This window comes from Tenrec ecaudatus, chromosome 1, assembly GCF_050624435.1.
Source record: "Tenrec ecaudatus isolate mTenEca1 chromosome 1, mTenEca1.hap1, whole genome shotgun sequence".
In the NCBI taxonomy this organism is placed as follows: domain Eukaryota; kingdom Metazoa; phylum Chordata; class Mammalia; order Afrosoricida; family Tenrecidae; genus Tenrec; species Tenrec ecaudatus.
In genome coordinates, this window is record NC_134530.1 from 127,280,604 (window position 1) to 127,301,402 (window position 20,799).

Sequence of the window (20,799 nt, forward strand, 5' to 3'; positions counted from 1 at the left end):
TCCCAGTGTGAGGTTGAAAGAGTGAAGTGTGACAACTTTTTTAAATGGTCATTTGAAGTTGTAAGAGAAAAAGATTTTAGTTCATAGGAATTCTCTCTCTCTCTCTCTCTCTCTCTCTCTCTCTCTCTTCTTTACAGAAACCGCTGTTAGAAACTGGTCTGGTTTACTCTAGCAGGCTTAGCGCACATGTTTCCGACAGGGCCCGGATATAAATTGCTGTGGGTTTAATGTTTGGTAGCTATGCCGACGGACTTGGAGATTGATCAGCTTCAACACTGCCATTACATTCTTTGTTATTTTGGGATTTATTCATTTTGTTTTTCAGCCTTGTCTCTGGCCATGATGTTCACTTTCCGATTCATCTCCACCCTTCTGGTCCACATTTTCATTGCACTGGTTATTTTGGGATTACTGTGTAAGTATTTCTACATGGTCACCTCTTCTTGATTCAGTGAAAAGTCTTTCCATTAAGAATAGAACTGTCTGAACTTAACAGAGTCGTCAAGCATACCTAGTCTAACCCTAGTACGTTGCCTATGAGAAAACTCAGGCTCAGAGAGGACAATGGGAGCGGGTATGACTCAGATAAGAGCAAAATTAATGCTCAGTTTGTCATTTCTACTCTCCCACCCATGCCACCCCTGAGAGGAGCCTCCGGTGGAATGGCCCTGGTGCGCCTGACATGAAGGGGCACGCTAGTGCCTGGTGGAAGCATTCTAGAGAATTTCTTCTGTGCCTGTACACTGCCTGTTGGCATGGGCATGGGTTTCCACAATTGTCAAAGGCACCAGTCAGTCTGAGGAAACAAAGGCTTCGCACTGAACTCTCTTCTGGGCCCATTATTTCCGTTTGAGTACATGTGGTTTGTCCCAGAGCCTGGCAGCGTCTGAGGGGCAGGGGCATTCAGAAGGCTCCAGGCAGCCACTACTCATCTATCAAAATGGATGGCACAGTTAAGGATTCGACTGCTAACTAAGGTTGTCTGTTCAAAAACACTCTGAGGCAATCTGCTTCCAAAAGGCCCGAGCCCTGAAAACTTACGGATCAGAGTTCTATCGGCACACACACAGGCAGCCATAGTAGGAACTGACTTGTTGGCAACGGATTCCGTTTGTACGGACTATTATAATATATCATGACTGGTAGGTCGGAGCCCTGGTAGTACAGTGGTTAAAATGCTTGGCTGCTAACCACAGGGTCAGCGGTTCGAACCACCAGCTGCTCCGTGGGAGAAAGATGTTGCTGTGTGCTTCTGTAAAGATTCACAGCCTTGGAAACCCTATGGGCAGGTGTACTCAGTTCTAGAGGTAGCTATGAGTTGGCGGTGTTGACACAACAGCCACAGGTTTGCTTCTGGTGTATGGCCAGTGTTCTGTTCTCCCCAGTAATCAGCTCTGCCCTTGGTAGCCTAGAGCCCCGCAGCTCACCAGGGACACAACTGTGCCCAGCGCCTCAGCACAGGCGCGATGACCCCTGTGAGCGATGCTTTTCCATGTCAGTTAGTGCAGGCGACAGTGGCCTTCCTGTAGCTATTGTGGATGTGGGGGGTAGTGGTTTCCCTGTTGTCACTGAGAACTGACAACAGCAAAGAATCCTGGGAACAAACCTCCAACTTCGGTTTTGTGGGTGGAGAAGCCAATACCAGGCTGCCGTGGTGCGGCATCCCCAGCAGGGATGGTTTGAGAAGTCTAGACTGAGGACTCTGATCACTTCTGGGCAGTTTCCTCTCTGCTCACACTCACACTGCTGGGAAGTACTACTGTTCTGAGATCAACCCCCACCACCTCCACCCCTACACACACACACACACACACACATACACACACACACACACACACAGTCTCCCAAAGAAATGCAGGAGCTGTGGGACTGGCAGGGCAGGTGCAGCTCCTCCTGAAGTACAGGTGTTGCCCAGGGAACTAGGAGCTACTGCTTGAGCAGGGCTGCTGAGCTGACAGCAGCGGCTAAACTCTGCGTGTGTGTATGTGTCCGTGTGCATGTATGTGCATATGTATGTGTGTATGCGTATGTATTTGTGTGTGTATGTATGCATGTATGAGGGACTACCCCCAAAACAGAATAAAAAGCTCCCCTGGCTGAGCTTTCGTGGTGTGCATTTTTCCCACAAGGCGAGCATTGAGCAACTCCTCTGAGTTAGAGCACCCAGTGGCATCTCCTGGGAAGGTTCTCTCTGCTCACTGCTTTCATAAAAACAGTTGCACTTGAACCTTGTTTTTTGTGGTGACTGATTTAAAAGAACAGCTTGTGGCTGTGAAATTTTGTTTCTTGCTCGGGAAAACGCAGCAGGAACTGTTAAGATATTGAGCACAGCTCATAAGGACAGCACTAGGGGAAACTCAAGTGTGTGTACAAGTGGTATTCTCTTTTCAAAAAAGGTGAAATATCGATTGATGACAAACCTCATTCTGGATGTCCATCAACTTCCTGAAAGGACAAAAAGGTCGGCTCATAGTATACATTTGGAGTTTGTTCCACCAGGTCAGACTGTTAGTCAAGCTTTCTATTTAGAGGTTCTGAAAAGATAGCATCACAGTGTGTGACCAAAAAAAGACCTGATTAGTGGCAGATGGAGTACTGGTTTTGCCACCACAACAATGCACCTGCTCACACAGCCATCTCAGTGCACGTTTTTGGCAAAAAAAGAAAAAAAAACGAAAAAAAAAACCCATGCTTCTCTTAGCCCACTCACCTTACTCACCTGATCTCTCTCCTGCAACTTCTTTTTGTTTCTGCAAATGAAGAGGGACTTGAAAGGACAGCAATTGAATGCTGTGCAAGAGGTGGAGGAAAAAAAACTTGGGAGGTGCTGTCAGCATATCAAACAGATAAGTTTGAAAAAATGTTTCCAACCATGGAATCACAGATTTGATGAATGTATTACGTGTAATGGAGGCTACTTCGAAGGTGATAAGGTTGTTTTGTAAAAAAAAATGTAAACACACAAAATTCCGGTTTGGGCACTACCCCCTCGTATGTATGTGCGTATGCTTTGTGTGTGTGTGTGTGTGTGCATGCACGCGTGGGCATACACACGCAGGCTGTACCCTGGGGAAGATGGGTACCTCGGGACATGGGATCTGAACACCGCCGATTCCTGCTTTCTAGTTGTCTGTGGTGTTTTGTGGTGGCTGTACTACGACTATACCAATGACCCCAGCACAGAGCTGGACACAGAGAGGGAAAATATGAAGTGCCTGCTGGGATTTGCTCTTGTATCCACAGTTATCACGGTAAGAACCACCCCCAACTGCAGCGCTCACGGCCAGCCAGAACTCTGGAGTCCAAATAACTGAATTCTGGCCAAACACAATGAGAACTGGTTTTTCTTTCCCCTCCAACTGTGCTGTCTTTGAATTTGAGATACCTGCAAAGGGTTGGGCAGCTAACCGCGAGGTCAGAAGCCTGAGAGCCCAGCGGCTCAGCAGGAGAAACACGGGGCTCTCTACTAGGGTAAAGAGTGAGTCTCAGAATCCCCCAGGCACAGTCCCACCCTGTCCTGCGGGGTCGCTCTGCACACCGTGGACGCAGTGTCAGTGAGCGAGCAAGCCATCTATCGAGGGCTATACAGAGACTTTGAAGAAATACGGAGGAAAGGGGCTTCCCCGATCGTTTCTGCCATCTCCAAGAGGCGAGTTTGTCATTCTTGGTGTTGTGCCCTTTTCACCTCTAAGTGGCTGTAAGATGGACATCCGCCTGGAGGGGGATGTCCAAGTTTAAAACAAGGTCCCAGTACCTCTTTGTGAGGCCAGACATCTCCTTTCAGCCAAAGCGTGCTCAAGGGCCTGGGGTGGGACCGCACCCAAAGCCATGGAGCACACAGAGCCCTTTGTTTCCGAACCTGCCCACCCCACCGCAGGGCTAATTTGGTCTTCTGAGAAGCTGCCGCTGCCTCCTCTGTGAACTCCAGCTGGAAGGAGAGAAGCTTAGCACAGGGAGGCAGTGATTCAGGTTGCTTGGGGAGGGTGCTGGGCAACTAAGAACCATTCAGGTCACCCCTGGGCGAGTCAGAAGTGCTGGAATCTCTGGAAACAGGAGAGGGTGAGGAATTGATTTCAGGGGCCTCCCCCACCCCTGTCCCCTTTGCTGGTGTGTTTTATAGGCCATCGACAGCAAGGGGTCTCCACAAACTCCTGAAGTCTTTCAGCAAATGCAAATTCCCTCACCAACTTAATGTTCTTTGCCAAGGGAGTCCCTGGTGTAGTGCTCACACATTGGGCTGCTCACTGCAAGGTTTGCGGTTCAAAACCTCCCGCTGCTCCAAGGAAGAAAGATGAGGCTTTCTACTGTGAAAACTTATGGCTGTAGAAACACACATAGGGACTGATAGGGGCACGGTGACTTGGCACAGACTCACTGGCAGCTGAGTTTTCTTGGTAAGGAAACCCCTCCATTCCCATATCCCAGGCTTTCTTCGCATTGTCTCCCTTCAACATGGGGGGGCGGGGTTGAATTTGTGCTCTACACGTAAACAGGAGGAGGCCCACGTGCACAAGGAACTTCTGCAGGTCCCAGCTGAGCCAAAGGAGCAGCGCTTCCTGCAGCCTGGGCTTAGGGTGGGCCTGTCATTCTCAGCAGAGGACTCCCGGCCCGGTGTGGAGTGGAGGAGAGAGAGCCTGATTCAGCCAAGAGCCCTTCAGGGGCTCCCTTTGTTTTCACACACCCATGGGTGAGTGGGTACCCACCTCCCTGGGCCTGGAGGCAGAAGTCTACTCTGAGCTGAGTGTAGGTAGCAGTGGAAAAGGGAAGGCAGTTGGTGGAGGAAGAGGAGCTGTTACACTCGCTTGTCTGGGAAGAGCTGGCCGGGCCCAGTACGGGGATAGAGTCGAAGTGTAGCTGTCACTTACCCCAGTTCCTATCAAGTCCTGCTTGCTGGATGAGGTGACGAAAAACCAACTCAAGGCTGTCAAGTTGAGGTTGGCAAAGCCTCATCTTTCTCCGATGCAGTGACTGGTAGTTGCGAACACTGACCTTGTGGTTAGCAACCCAAAGCGTAGCCCGTTATTCCAGCAGGGCACCTGCTGCTTATTCTGATAAGCAGCCCTAGATGTCCCCTTGCCATCGCCGTTTCGGAAACGGCATGTACGAGGAGAGGAGCCCTGGTGACGTAGGGATAACGCACTGCCCTGCTAACTGCACGGTCTGCGCTTTGAAACCACCAGCAGCTCCACGTCCCACAGGGTCACTATCAGTTGAAATCAACTGCATGGTATTTTTATTAGAGGCAGGGGACTTCTGGGGGCACTGTTACATAAGTGTTGGGCTGCTAACCCCTAACCACAAGATCTGTGGATCAAGCCTACCAGCCACTCCTTGGGAGTAGGATGAGGCTGTCAGCTCCAAAACGATTTACAATGACTTAGAAACCCTACATAAGGCTCCTTGGGAGTCAGAGTCAACTCAATGTCACTGGGTTTGATTTAGTTGTGTGTGTGTTTAATTTTCCAAAAGTATTTCTGGATGCCAGTGGGCTAAAACGAGCCTGGTGCTGCAGTAGTTACGGGCCCAGCTGCTAACTGAAAGGTCAGCAGTTTGAACTCACTAGATGCTCCATAGGAGAGAGATGAGGTTGTCTTCCTCATCTCAAAGCCCCATAAACCCTACATAAGAGTCAAAATCAGGAGGGATTTAGTATATACTGCAAAGGTCCATGCAAGCATTGCAGGTTAAGCACTGGAAAGTTGCTACTAGCAACTCTGCATGGAGAAGGATGAGGCTCTCATGGAAGAAGCACACCAGCCTGCGTGATCACAAGGTGCCGAAGGGGTCAGTTATCAGGCATCAAAGAGCAAAAAAATCATTTCATTGTGTGCTCACCTCCCTGATACAATTGCTGAAGACAAATGGGTGCATAAGCAAATGTGAAGAAAGCTGATGGTTCCCGGCTATCAAAAGATATACCGTCTGGGGTCTTAAAGGCTCGAAGGTAAACAAGCGGCCATCTAGCTCAGAAGCAACAAAACCCACATGGAAGAAGCACACCAGCCTGTGCGATCACAAGGTGTCGAAGGGATCAGGTATCAGGTATCATCAGAACAAAAAATCATATCATTGTGAATGAGGTGGGCAGTGCAAGTGGAGGCCCAAAGCCCATTTGGACATCCCCTTGCAGAAGGGTCTCGGGGAGGAGACGACCCAGTCAAGGTGCAATGTAGCAACGGTGAAACATACAACTTTCCTCTAGTTCCGAAATGCTTCCTCCCACCACTGCACCCCCACCCCCACTATCATGATCCCAATTCTACCTTATAAATCTGGCTAGACCAGAGGACGTACACTGGTACAGATAGGAACTGGAAACACAGGGAATCCAGGGAAGATGATCCCTTCAGAACCAGTGGTGAGAGTGGCGGTACTGGGAAACAAGTTACTGCTGCCCGTCTCCTCCCAGAGAGGCGAGAGGAAGGGGAGAACCACTATTAACAGAAGCCGCCTAGGAGCAGAGGCGAGGCATAAGAGGAACTCCGCTACCCCTCACCTTCTTATGCCCCTCTTCTCTCCTCCCCCACCCTCCTCCCACCCCAGGCTGGAGCAGCTGTGGCCCCGAGAGCCTTGCCTAGTGGAGTCAGGCCTTGTCCATTTCCTGGACCTCCAGGGCTGATCTAGCTGCTCGGTGTTCTGAGTGCCCAGAGCTGCCCTTTTAATCCACTCCAGAATATTGTCCTGGAAAAATGGGTGGGGGTGGCACCTGCTGCTAGTCTTTAAGTGGTTTCAATAGAACCGCTACAACAAGGACGAGAATGGGATCCAGTGGTCTTACAGGCTCTCCGCAGCCTCCGCCTGAAATGCATCTCTTGGAAGCCAAAGGCCAGAGGAGTGACGTCAGGGCTTGGCCACTGGGCGGTGAGTCACCCTACTGCCTATCCTAGCTCAGCCCCGTGTGTGTACCAGGCCTATTGGAGTCCATAAAGCATGACATTAGCTCATCGCTGCTCATCAGCATCCTGGCTGTAGACTTGGAATCAGAGAAGGGCCGTGTGTGCTTGTGGAGAGAGCAAGCACGTTGTAACAGAAACGTGCATTTCGACACACACGCTTGCTAGCATTCAGCTTGTGAGCCAGAACAATTTAATGTGCCTACAGAGGGGATCATTCAGCTCCATTACAAGTTTAAACGGCGGCAATGCTGTGTTATGAAGATTGCAAGCTAGGAAACGGCTGAACTGCCAGCAGCCCTCCCAGCCGAGGCCCCTGGCTGCACACGCAGCTTTGGAATCAGTGTCAAGCCTCCCAGCTTTTTCAGGAACCGAAGGAAGACAAGAGGGGCAGCTCTCCCAACGTGCCTGCAAGTTTGATTCAAAGACATAGTCAGACCTGACAAATGGGCCTCGTTGGTGACCAGGGCTGCCTGTGCAATACAACCAAGCCGAAACACCTTTGTGGCAGGCAGGGAAGACACAAAGGCCGAATGCCTACGAGGCCTTTGAGTCTGAAAGGGCACCTCTGAGTGTCTCACTGGCCCTGTCAGGCAGCTGTGTCCCTGCTCCTGCACCGCTCACCCCACTGACCCGTGACTGTCAGCCCAGCGCAGCTTTGAGGGCAGGGATTCCTAAGCCCAGTTTCTTTAAGGCCAGAGAGGTGTGGGTATTTTTTTTTTTAACATTTTATTAGGGACTCACACAACTCTTATCACAATCCATACATATACATACATCAATTGTACAAAGCACATCCGTACATTCTTTGCCCTAATCATTTTCAAAGCATTTGCTCTCCACTTAAGCCCTTTGCATCAGGTCCTCTTTTTTCTTCTCCCTCCCTGCTCCCCCCTCCCTCATGAGCCCTTGATAATTTATAAATTATTATTTTTTCATATCTTGCCCTATCCGGCATCTCCCTTCACCCCCTTCTCTGTTGTCCATCCCCCAGGGAGGAGGTCACATGTAGATCCTTGTAATCGGTTCCCCCTTTCCAACCCACTCACCCTCTACTCTCCCAGTACCACCCTTCACACCCCTGGTCCTGAAGGTATCGTCTACCCTGGATTCCCTGTGCCTCCAGCTCCTATCTGCACCAGTGTATAACCTCTGCTCTATCCAGTCCTGCAAGGTGGAATTCAGATCATGGTAGTTGGGGGGAGAGGTGTGGGTATTTCCATGCAGAGAGGAAAACCTAGCAGAGAAGGCGGCACAGAAGTGGCTGTGAAGCACAAGTGCGGTCATGTCCACAGTCCCTGCTGCTCCCTTTTGCAGCTCCTCAGCCTTCTGGAAACGGTGGGGGCAGGAGGTTTTGAGACATCGCCCTGACCCTGGCTGCCATCAAGTCAATTCTGACTCTGAGCGGCCACAGGATGGAGAAGAATTGCCCTGGGAAATTCCTAGGCTGGAACTTCTGCTAAGAGTAGAAAGCCTCACCTTTCTCCTGGTGGTTTCTAACTGCTCACCTTACAGCTAGCAGCCCAACTCGGACCCACTAGGCCACCAAGGCTGCAGGTCCTGGCCCTGGAGGAGCTGTTTCTCATTCTCTCCCACTCCGTGAAAGGAAGGCAAGCTGCTCTACCACAGGGCTGGCATGCGGACACGCACATGGTAGGCACGTTAGTGCTTGTTTGAATTCTCCACAGAAGCTGTCTGCTCAGCTGTGATCAGACCAGCAGGCGACTATCATAACAGAACTGTTCATCAAGATGTGAAGAAGTACGAGGGGGCTTCAAAAAGTTCATAGAAAAATCCATTACCTTTTCATTCCATTCTTCCATGACCTTGATAGTGGAATTTTCCATAAACCTTTTGAAGCCCCCGTTGTCTTATTACGATTTGTTTCTGAAAGGAGTGCGCTGCCCGGGTCTGCATTATTTTGAAAGGATTTATTGTAATACCCTTTTCTCACCAGGGAGTTCTGCTCGTCCTGATCTATGTCCTCAGAAAGAGACTTAAGTGGACAGTCGAGCTTTTCCATGTCACAAACAAAGCCATCAGCCGCTCCCCGTTCCTGCTGCTGCAGCCACTGTGGACGTTCACCATCCTCGTGTTCTTCTGGGTGCTCTGGGTAGCTGTGCTGCTGAGCCTGGGAACTGCAGGTAAGGGCAGGGGTGTGTGGTCCCGCGTCCTGCCCACCCCCACCCCCGCCCCCAACAGGGACATCACCATGTCAAAACCAAGCAGGTATCTGAGGACAACACTGGCAGTGCTAGGGGCTCTGTGCTGGGGGGAAATGGGGAGCATATATACAGTTTTATTGGGACAGCATCCAAATAGCATACAATTCTACACTTCTATCCCATCAAGAAGTATTGTATACTCATTGCCACCATCAGTTTTAGAAAGTTGTCTTTTCCCTAGTACTCCTTGTTATTGGCTCCCCAACATCTCCCCACCTCCCTGCCAGGCCCCACGGAGCCATTCATCCAGTCTCCACAGATTCCATCATCCTGGGTTTCATGTACCGGACAACATACAGAAATAGAAAAGGCAGAGTCAAAAAAGCTAACAACACTAACAAAATCAAATAGAGAGAAACCCCAGTTGGGAAGAAAACAGAAAATGTTAAAAACTAGAACAACTTTAAATGTGTCCAAAGGGAGCAGTTCCCAGTATATCTGTGCCATTCCACTTCCAGTGCATTCTGGATGACAGCCGGGCTGCTCAGAGGGGATTCACCGCAGGCTTCTTCCACAAGTATTTCCCCTTGACTATTTTTGTTTTTTAACGGATAGAACTTTTAGATGTATCAGAAAAGGGATCAAAGCACGTGTTACATTTTAACCATTCAAAGCAGATGTCATATTTTAATCTACTATAATTATCTCTACAATACTCTCTGTCTAATAACTAGACTACTCACATCTTTCGACAATGGTAAGAGAGAAATCACCAGAGTTTTCGTCTGTGTGTAGATCCTGCCAATGGGTTTTGGATTTCCACCGTCATTCATTAGCCCTCTGCAGACCAGGAGTTCACAGTTTGAGCTCTGATACCAGTCCCTCCTTCGGATTTGGATTATATTATTTACAGTCCTTGGGTCACACAGGCTGGCGAGAGCGGGTATTCTTCCCCCTTTTGCATTGACTTTAAAGGAACCGGGTCTGCATTACGTGGGAGAATGCGAGCAGCAGGAACGGAAAGAGCTTCAGGAAGACTGCCACCGGCACAAAGGCCGGGAGAAGCCAGTTTCACATGGCTCTGGGTTTGGGTCTGGTCCCAAATGATTAGTCAACTCCGATCCAGCGAGCGCCTCTGCGGGAGAACAGAGCTGATGCTCAGCTCCCGTAAAGACACTCCGAAGGAACTCTCGCCGGGCAATTGCACTCCTTCACAGTGGTCGTTGTGAGCGGGAATGGGCTCAACTGTGCGCAGCAACAATAATTGACTCAGTGAGGGGTAAAGAAGAACCCCCAAAAGTGCTATTAAAATTCTCCTGTGCTCAGCAAGGGCAGCTTAAGTTTAAAGTAAATGCACCCAGATGTTCTCGAACTTCAATCCGTCCCCTTGTCATATCTGACGGGCATTCCTCACATCACCAGTGGTGCTTCCTACAGACACAGATGCCTGAATCCTGTCCCCAGAGATTCTAATTCCGTTGGTTTGGGTGATTGCAAGTATCTCTATATTTTAAAGCTCTCTTCAGATTTTGAAGGGCAACTAGACAGCATTCAAAGAAGTGCTGTCACACTAGGTAGGAAGCCTGTGCCAGAACGAATATCTCCCCATTGCTTCATTAATAATAATGTCAGCCCAGAAAAAGAGTGTGCTTAGGGACCCAGTTATCTGCATTCTGATGGGCGTTCCTTATGCCACTGCATATTGGCCATCGAATGTGTGAGGGTGGTAGCTGGCTGGGGACCACACTCTAAGTAGCTCTGTTGTAAATCTTCTGTAACTCCTCTCGCCGACTTGATTGGGGCCCATATGTATACGCTGAGATAAAGGCAAAAGAGCAAGGTGATTTCGAGACTGTCTCTAGGCAGGTACAAACTCCAGCCGATGTCAGATTAACAAGGCAAATGGCGTTCCTGAAGAAGCCCTGGTGGTGCTGTTGGGTAAATGTTGTACTTTGAACCACACGGTGGGTAGTTCAAACCCACCAGCTCCTTCAAAGGAGAAAGTTGAGGCTGCTCCCGCACATATTCCCAGCCTGGGCACCATATCCAGGGTTGCTCTGAGTTGGAATGGCCTCAGTGACAGTGGGTTGTTGTCGTGTGCTACTGAGTTGGCTCTGACTCATAGTGACCCTGTGTGCCACAGAAGGACACACCGCCTGCCTGGGTCTGCGCCGTCCTCACGTCTGTTCTGTGTTTGAGCCCGTCTTTGCAGCCACTGTGTCAACTCGACTTACTGAGGGTCTCCTCCTTCTCGCTGCCCTTCGACTTGAGGGAGCGCAGTGTCCTTCCCCAGGAACGGGGCTCTTCTGACAGTATGTCCAAAGTACAGGAGGCAAACTCTCGCAGTGCTTGCTGAAAAGGAGCATGGTGGCTGTCCTTCCGAGGCGTTTTTGTTTGTATGCAGTTCCTTAATGTTTCCATCAAGTTCATTGTGTCCCTTATTAGCTCTGGGCGAGGAGCCCGGAGGGCATAGTGGTTACTCACTGGGCTGCTAACCCAAGGTCAGCAGTTCAAAAGAACAAAGCTGCTCCGCAGGAGAAAGATGAGGCTTTCTATTCCCATAAAGAGTAACAGTCTAGGAAACTCACAGGGGCAGTTCTGCCCTGTCCTATAGGGTTGTTATGAGCCAGAATTGGCTTGATGGCAGTGAGATATTAGCTCTGGACATATATTGTAAGAACAGATTCCCTGGATGTAGCATCTCTTGAAAACCCAAATGTCCAGAGATGTCTAGAGACATCCTCATCTGTAGAGGCCTCCGGAAGCTTACTGAAGTTGCAGTGAGCTTCAGGAATTACCTCGGAAGGAACCTTGAATAGGATATAATCAGTCAGAATGAGCTTTGCTCAAGAACGAGAAAACCACACCAAACTCACTGCCGTTGCGTCAACTCTGGCTCCTAGCAACCAGAGAGGACCAGGTGGGGCAGCCCCTGTGCGTTCCCGAGACTGCAGCTCTTTATGGGAGCAGGAAGCCCCATCTTTCTCCCTTGGAGCTGCTGACGGTTTTTGACATGTTAGCAGCCCAACATGTAACCACTAAGCCCCTGGGGTTCCTGCGAGGAGTGACAAAGCCCTCAAGATAACAATGGTCTAAACAAAAGATAAGGGGAGTTCTCCCTCCTCTAAGCGCCGTGCACGAGAAGATCCCATTCCAGTAAGCCCTCCAGAGGCTAACCCAGGAACCTTATTCCTGCTCCACTCTCCTTCCCAGTTGCTTGCCACTCTTAAGAAGTCCAGGAAACCATAAGGAACACAGTCTGACTCAGTAGCACCCATTGACACTAAGGGCCATAGCCAGCCTGCTGCCGGCAGGGTCTCAGGATGGGAAGGTGAGGTTCATGGAGCCATTGCCCTCATACCTCGAGCCCTCTTGTCCAGCTCCCTCTGCCTTCCCTGCCCATCCTTCCAAGCAGCTCTCCAAGAATGACGTCTGCTCCCTCTCCTCTGACTGCAGGGCCTGGTGTCCCCAGGCCTGCCCCCTGGCCAGGGCACAGAGATCCTGCAGCTCCACTCCTGTGCAGGCCACGGGGGCTTCGGGCACCTGGGGAGCAAAAGCTCAAAGAAGCCCCTAGGCAAGTCCTGTGCCGAACTCACAGTGATTGTGATGTTTGCGCTCTTGGCTGCGGTCACTGTGTCGGTCCTTCTCCTTGCCGGTCTTCCTCCTTTTCCCTGACCCTCTACCGAGCACGATGTCCTTTTCCAAGGACTGGTCTCTCCTGATCACGGGTCCAAAGTGCATGAGACAAAGTCTCACCGGTCTGGCATCTGGGAGGCATCCTGGCTCTACTTCTCCAAGACAACATGCTAGTTCTTCTGGCAGTCGGTGGTACTTTGAATACTCTTCGCCAACACCATAATTCAAAGACATCGATTCGTCTGGGCTTGTCCTAATTCAATGTCCGACTTTCACACGAGGAGATGGAGAATACCCCAGCAGGATCGGTGCACTTTGTGTGGTCCTTGGCAACTCCAGTGTGTGCTCCGCTTATCATGATGCTGCTTCTTGATCCAGGTGTGAGGATGTCTCTCTCGGGGTCTGTCTGACGCTGTAGTCTGTGAATCGCATCGCTAAGTGCTGTCCTGCGGAGCAGTGTCCCGCATAGCGACCGTGAGTGGGAGGAGGCCCAGCAGCAGCGGGGCTGGGTTCTGTTGTTTGGCTTGTGGGGACGGATAGGGCACTGGGCAAGAGGCTCCTTTTACCACGCACGGTCTGGCAGGACAGACTGATAAGTACACAGATAGGCGCAGTAAAGGTTGAGAAGGGCCATGATGGGAGACGTTCAGGGAGCTATGGAGAGCCCGAGAATGAGGCCTAACACACTGTGCGTCAGGCAGGGCGTCTCAGAGGGTGGGTTGAGGATTGCCCAAAGATCAAAAAACATAGAAAGCAGCAAAAGGGAATTGAGTGGGATGGGATAGAGCATGAGCAGAGGACCTGGTCAGCTGGGTAAAGGGGGAGCCCAGCAACGGAAGAAGACGCTGCAAAAGGGACTTGCTGACAAGCTGCCTGCACTGCACCCCTTAAGTTCCTCTGCTGAGCCCAGAGCCTATAGTTAAGTAGCCTGAGGTTCTAGGTTTGAGCATGGTGGGGACTGGGGGCCAAGTAGATTATTCTTCAGAGCGAAAGGTGGTACAACATGGAATTGCTGCCTTGCACAGACATTGTGCTAGTCTGGGTTGACTAGGAAAACAAATCCAGAGACACTAATATGTGTGTACGAGAAAGCTTTATATCCAAGAGCAATTGTATATTAAGAAAACACCCGGCCCAGTCCAGAACAAGTCCATAAGTTCAGTATTAGCCCATAAGTCTGATATGAGCCCATATGTCCAATACTAGTCCATAAATTCTTCTACAGACTCACGCAGCACATGCAATGATGTTGAAAGCAGGCAGATCCCAGGCCAGTGGGTGAAAAGTCTGGTGGAAGCATCTAAGCGCTGACACGGCTCTCCACGTGGCTCCTCCAGCTCCAGGGCTCTGGCTGCCATCAGCATAGCTTCATGTGTCTAGTGAACAGAATGTGTAGCAGAGAGAAAGTGTGTCCTAATTGACAGGCTAGACTCCACCCCTTCACTCTTGTTGACAGATTATGACACTACCACAAACACGTATTGGAAGCGTGGCAGTTCTCTCTCCATGGCAGAAACAAACTAACCAAGAGGTGCAGGAGCAGAAAGAGGACTCAAAGGGCGGGAACAAAAGCAATGGCTGGAACCTCACGGAGGTGTCCAAGCAACTTGGTCTTCCAAAACCAACCAAACTCATGCCCTGGGGTCAGTTCTGAATCACAGCCACACTGTGGGACAGAGTGGAACTGCCTCTCTGGGTTTCCAAGACTGTAACTCTTCACCGGAGTAGAAAGTCCCGCCTTTCTCCCATGGAGTAGGTGGTGTTTTCAAACTGGTGAACTTCCAGTTAGCTTGTGAAGGTGCCACACAGAGCCCCCACTTTTACTTTCCTCCCCCCGTTTCAGGTATCCTACAGATCAGATTGGATTGTCCCCTCAGGCTTCCTGACTCCCCCAGTCTCTCACCTGTGGGCGGACCCAGATACACAGAACTCACATTGCTTCCAAAGGTCTTGTCACCCAGTGCCAGAGGCCAGAGCGGAAGCCAGCCCGCCCGGAGTTGGCAGGGCAGCAGCAGGCGCCCTTTGCCTCCTGTTGTGGTGATTGCCACAAGAGCAGCAGAAGGTGCCCCAGCTACTGGTGTGCCTGAGAGACCTTGGACTGCCCTCACCTCTGGAGAAGAGACCTGAGGCGGCCTGTGGGGCAGGCTCGTTTAACTTAGCATTCCCCCCACATGCAGTGAAGACAGGCTCTTCTCGGGAGTCTAACATTGAGGATTTCCTCAGTGGGTAATACTTGTGGGTTTTCCATTGTGTCCTTTGGAGGAATGGATTAATATTCTAATGCGCCAAAAAGAAAGCTGGAACATGCACGAAGGAAAAGCAAGAGGGGGAAAGGAAGTCGAGTCTTTTAACCCAGATGAGCTGTTAAGTAGTCCATAGGTTCTGGTTTGGTTTCTGCAGTCCCTGGGTGGAATAAAGGGTTCATTTAATGTGCTTAACTGCTAACTGAAAGGCTAGAGGTTTGGGTGCACCCAGATGTGCCTTGGAAGAAAGGCCTGGCAATCTACTTCTGAACAAGTAGCCATGGAAAAGCCCACGGTGCACAGTTCTACCCTGACACACATGGGATTCCCAGTAGCTGGAATTGGCCTGGCTGCCTGACAACTGTTTGTAGGCTTGTTAACGGCTTGTTTTTAGCAGCGTCTCTAAAGATCCCCTAGCAATGAGATTTATTAATAAATCAATAGGACCTTGTTTTCTATAAACAGTATGATGCTCAGAATCCACTGCCATCCAATCATGCTAGATGTGAGCTTCTTTCCTCTCAAAAACTACTCTAGCCAGCTGGACTATCTCCCTTCACGAAGCTGCCATGCACAATGGCTTAACCGTATCATCCAAGTCTTCTGAGATGTTTTAAAGTGTGCTAACAACATCCAGATTTACATCTAGCCCTGATGGTATTGATGTTCCACAAGGAGGTCTCCAGAAAACTGTCTGCAAATCTCTGTGGTAGAATGTATCACTGGAGGGAGACACAGCTAATCATTCGACAAATGCTTATTGAGCTTTGACTGTGTCAGGTCCGTGACAGATGCATTCCTTCCAGTTTGGGAGGTGGAAGGAGGCAGGCAGTTAAATAAAATAAGTAAGTGTGTTTTCTAGTACATGACCTGTGAGGTCACGGTACAGAGGAAAACAAACACAGAGGAAGGTGCATTTTAAAATTGCTGATCAAGAAGGAACCCACTGAGAAGGTGGTAGAAGCACTGAGCAGAGATTCTCAGGAGGTGAAGGAGGAGCCTGTTTGAGGGAACAGCAGGAGCTGTTGGGCCTGGCTCAGGGGACTGGTGCAGCCAGAGTTAAAGAGTGGGTCAGAAAAACATGGAGTCATATCCCAAGGCTCCCTAGGGCTTGACAGGAACTTTGGCTATTAATCTGAGTTCGATTGAAAGTCGTTCTAGGACTTTAAATGGATGGTACTGTGAGCTGGCTTACATTTTAATAACACTGAGCCGCGAGGAGTTGGTGATGGCTTAAGGGTATGGTCATGGCGGAAGTCATGTGACATGTTGGATTCTGGATCAAGTTTGAAGGTAAACCTGAAGGATTTCCTGATATGTGGAGTATGAAATAAAAGGAGGAGTTTGGAAATGATTCTAAGAGTTCTTGGCGGGAGCCGTAATCTGAGATGGGGCAAGACTTTGAAAGAAGCAGGTTTGGGGTGAAGATCAGAAATTAATCTTTGCTAAATCCACATGGAAGAAGCATACCAGCTTGTGTGATCCAAGTATAGTAAACAATGAAATCCAAGACCAGAGGAGGGAACTGTATTAGGGCTTAAATTCTGAGCACCCAGTTTGCAGAAGGCTGTGGATGACAGTGAAAGTCGAAAATCCAGGGGCAGGGTCTCCCCGTGGACTAAGCCTCCAGAGACTCTCCTCCTGACCATTGACAGAGATGCGGATAGCTTTAAAGTGGATTCATTCCAACGCCTCATTTGTTTTCTCGTTTTGTCTCATTTTAAATTTGTTCTAGTTTTTATTCTTTTCTGCTGTCTTTGGATTGAAATTTTTCTGTCTTATTTTGTTATTATTGTTGTTTTTTTTACGTGTTTTTCTTTGCATGAAGTCCAAAACAAACAAACAAACAAACAAAATCACTGCCGTCAGTCAGGAGCCACTTAGAGCATCCTGTGGTATCTGAGACTGAAACCAAGACCTTCACCATGGACCAATCGTTGACAACATCATGGTAACTGGAGAAAAGACTGAAGTTGCCAAGGATTTTGCCGGCTTGGGTCCACAATCGATGCTCACAGAAGCAGCTGTAAGAAGACCAACAGGTGCATTGCATTAGGCAAATCTGCGGCCTGAGGCCTCTTTAGAATGTTCAAAGCACTAAGAGGACGAATAAGACTAAGGTGCACTTGACCCGAGCCATCGTATTTTCAACTGCCTCATCTGCATGTGAAAGATGGACAAAGTATAAGACAAAATGATGCATTGGATTGTGGCACTGGAGAAGAATATTGAAAGTACCATGGACTGCTACAAGGACACACTGAAGAATTTAGGGCAGAGCACTGCTTAGAAGCAAGAATGACAAGACTTCATCTTACATATTTTGGACGTGTTGTCAGGAGAGACCAGTCCCTGGAGAAGGACATCGTGCTGGGTGTTGTAGCGGGGCAGTGAGACAGAGGAAGGCCCTGGAAGAGATGGCTGGACACAGTGGTGACAACAGTGGCTTCAGTCATGAGAAAGCTGTGTGGATGGCATAGGACCGAGCAGTGTTCTGTTCGGTTGTGCATAAATAAGGTCCCTGTGGGTCAGAACCAATTGGACGGCACCTAACAACAACCACTCTTTGCTGGAGTAGAAAGCCTCATCTTTCTCCTGAGGAGCAGCAAGTGGTTTTGAACTACTGACCTTATAACTTGTAGCCCAACATGTACCCCCTGGGCCAACAGTGCTACCTGTGAAGTCCAGGGCAGGTCCAGAGACAACTGCATCGATGGTTTTGGAAGAGTTATGGCAGGGGAGGTTGGCAAATAGGGAGCTAACAGAAGCCATGCATACAGGAATGAAGAAAATGTTCTAAAATGGATTGTGGGAATGATCACACAGCTCTTTTTATTGTGTTTAGGCCATTGACTGTACAGTATGTGCATTATATGCCAGGAAAACTGTTTAAAATTTTTAAATAACCCATTCGGTATCCCCTTAAAATGTCAATCAGTTTGGTCCATAGCAATTTGAATGACTTAGACCCAATTGGATGCCAGATTGCCTACCGATCGTGCATCTACTTGTAAATTAATTGCCACATTGCTTACTATCTCTTTAAATGTCCCTTTGAATTCAACTTCGAGCCGGTTGAGACTAGTCATTGAGTTCCTCATTCATTAATGTGTCAAATAGAAACCTTGACTTTTAAAGAAAAAAAAACCAAAAAAATAAATTCATCTTAGGCTGTGTTCATTGGTGTGTGTCTGTGAGAGAGCAAAGGAAGATGTTGAGGATGCCGTTAACTCTCTGAGTTTAAAGTTCAAAGAGAGGCCCTGGCTGGACAGCTGCAAAGTAGGTCAGGCCCTGAGATTACAATGAGTGTAGAAAGAAGAGGACCCCTGGTGGTGCAGTGGTGAAGCACATGGCTGCTAACCAAAAAGTGGCCATTTGAACCTGTGCCACCACAGGAGAAAGGCCTGGCACCTCCCCCCACCACCCCCCAAATCCTTTCTAACTCATGGTGACACTCAAAGGCGAAGGAGGGCTTCCCCATACGCTTTACTACGCTAGCATCTTGATGGGCATAGATCACCAGGCCTTTTCTCCCTTGCACTGGTTGGTGGGTTCAAATGACCAGCCTTTCAGTTAGCAGTCAACCAAATGATTAACCACTGTGGTCCTGGAGTTGTTGGTAGAGTGTGAAGATGGTTCCTACTCATAGTACAATAGAACAAGAGCCCGCGGTCTTGTGCCAGCCTCACAAGTGGTGGTGTATTGGAGAGCACTGTTGTAGCCAGTGTGTGGATCCATCTCTTTGAAGGGCCTCTAAGATTGTGGACCGTTATCATAATTAGGATGTGGGGACATTATGGGCACCTGCAACTAGAGGCTCAATTTAGGGGATGGGGACTAGCAGAGGCTTTCTGATCACTTCCACTGTCTCAATGGCACAGGAAATAAGGTCCTACCTGTGAGTGAGAACAGGAAAGGAGCTTTTGGAGACTGGAGAAAAACATAAAGTATTTGTTCAGAAGAAGGACCAATAAGTAGACAATCACTTAGGTACTCTTTTTCTGATTTTTTTTCTTCCATTGTTTTCCCAATAGCTAATGTCCAGCAAAATCCCAGTATGCAGTCTGTGCCCAATAAATATTTTTAAGGTGATTTCAGAACTGGAATCATGTAACTAACCATAATCCTTTATAAAACTAGTTGCTGTTGAGTCAACTCTAACTTGTGGTGTGTCAGAGTAGACCTGTGCTCCAGAGGGCTTGGGTTTTGTTTTATTTTGTACAGAATCACGAAATTTTACTGAAAGATGTTGCAAGACTTAAATTAGTAGAGACACAGCATGTAAATGAATAATAAGAAAACTCAGTATAACAAAACTCCCACTCCTTCCCAAAGTACCCTAATTTCACGGACTGAGATGTTGTCGTGGGATACCATCAAGTTGGTGCCAACGCAGAGCGTCCCTCTGCACAACAGCACACACTAGTGCACCGCGCTCCGCGTCATTCCTGTTTGTGCTCGTGGCTGCAGCCACTGCGTCGATCCATCTAATTGAGAGTCTTCCTCGCTGTCACTGACCTTGTGCTTTACCAAACGTGACGCTCACTCCTCATCCACTTTCTCTCTCCGGATAGCATGCCCAAAGTAGGGGAGGTGACATCTCTCCATGCTTGCTTCTAAGGAACATTAAGGCTGTACTTCACCAAAGACAGATTCATCTGTTCTTCAGGCAGTTCCTGGTACTTTCAATGTTCTTTGGTAGTACCGTAGTTCACACGCATCATGATTCTGTGGTCTTTCTGAGGTGTTGTCCAGCTTCCACATGCATAGGGATCCATTGAAAATGCAGTGGCTTGGATCAGGCACACCTTAGTCCTCAAGGTATTTTCTTTGCTCTTCTGCATGGTTAAAAGGGCTTACAAAAGATCTACCCAGTGAAACATGGCCTTGGGTTTCTCGACTGCTGTTGCCATGAGCATTGATTGTGAACTCAAGTGAAATGAAATCTATCAATTTCAATCTTTTCTCTGTTTATCACGATGTCATCTTTTGGTCCCTTTGTGAGGATTTTTGTTTACTTTATATTGAGTCACAATCCATACTTGTGTTAGTTTAGGTTGAGTAGAGAAGCAAAGTCATAAACAATCAGAGAGCTTTTTATCAAAGAATAATTGTATATTAAAAAAACGTCCCAGCCCCGACCAGTTCAAGTCTGTAAGTTCGATATTAGCCCATATGTCCGATATCAATCTAGAAATTCCTCTTCAGACGCACACAACACATACAGTGACACCAAATGCAGGAAGATCACAGGCCAGTGGGTGGGAAGTCTTGTGGATCCAGTGGCAGTGAAAGCGTCTCAGCACTGGCGTGGATCTCCACATGGCTCCTCCAGCTCCAGGGCTCTGGCTCTATCAGTGTAGCTCCATGTGGCTTGTCAGCAGGAAGACAAAGCAGAGTATGGGTCTGGCTTCCAATGAGCTATTTATCTCTGTAGCACCTCCAAATGAGGTCATCAAGCTGTGACCTGATTGGCAGGCTAACCTCTACCCCTTGACCCTTAATAGTCTTAAGCTGACACCAGATTATTTAACTACCACAATATTGAAGGCTGTAGTCTTTGGGCTTATTCAATCGATGCTTCAAAACCTTTTGTCTTTCAGCAGGCAAGCTGTGTCATTGGCACAGTGCAGGCTGTTAATAGGCCTTCCTTCCAGCCTGATGCTGAGTTCTTCCACATGTAGCCCGGCTTCTGGTGTCACTTGCTCAGCACAGCAGGTGAATAAGTATGGTGAAAGGATAAAACCCTAACACATACCTTCCATGATTTTAAATCACTCCAAATATCCCTTGGTTCTGTTCTGTTCAAACAACCGCTTCTTGGGATATTGCTCTTGTCCAATAGTGTCTGTATTCTCTTGG

The 20,799-nt window shown here is 48.8% G+C and overlaps 1 protein-coding gene across 1 annotated transcript in view; it reads left to right on the forward strand.

Annotated features, from left to right (window-relative positions):
• SLC44A3 (solute carrier family 44 member 3) overlaps nucleotides 1-20,799 on the forward strand; it is a 108,140-nt gene that overhangs the window by 26,486 nt on the left and 60,855 nt on the right. The window contains exons 7-9 of the mRNA XM_075558601.1: nucleotides 326-415; nucleotides 3,127-3,251; nucleotides 8,851-9,037. Of these exons, the coding sequence (XP_075414716.1) occupies nucleotides 326-415; nucleotides 3,127-3,251; nucleotides 8,851-9,037 (402 nt within the window). The remainder of the gene's footprint in view (nucleotides 1-325; nucleotides 416-3,126; nucleotides 3,252-8,850; nucleotides 9,038-20,799) is intronic.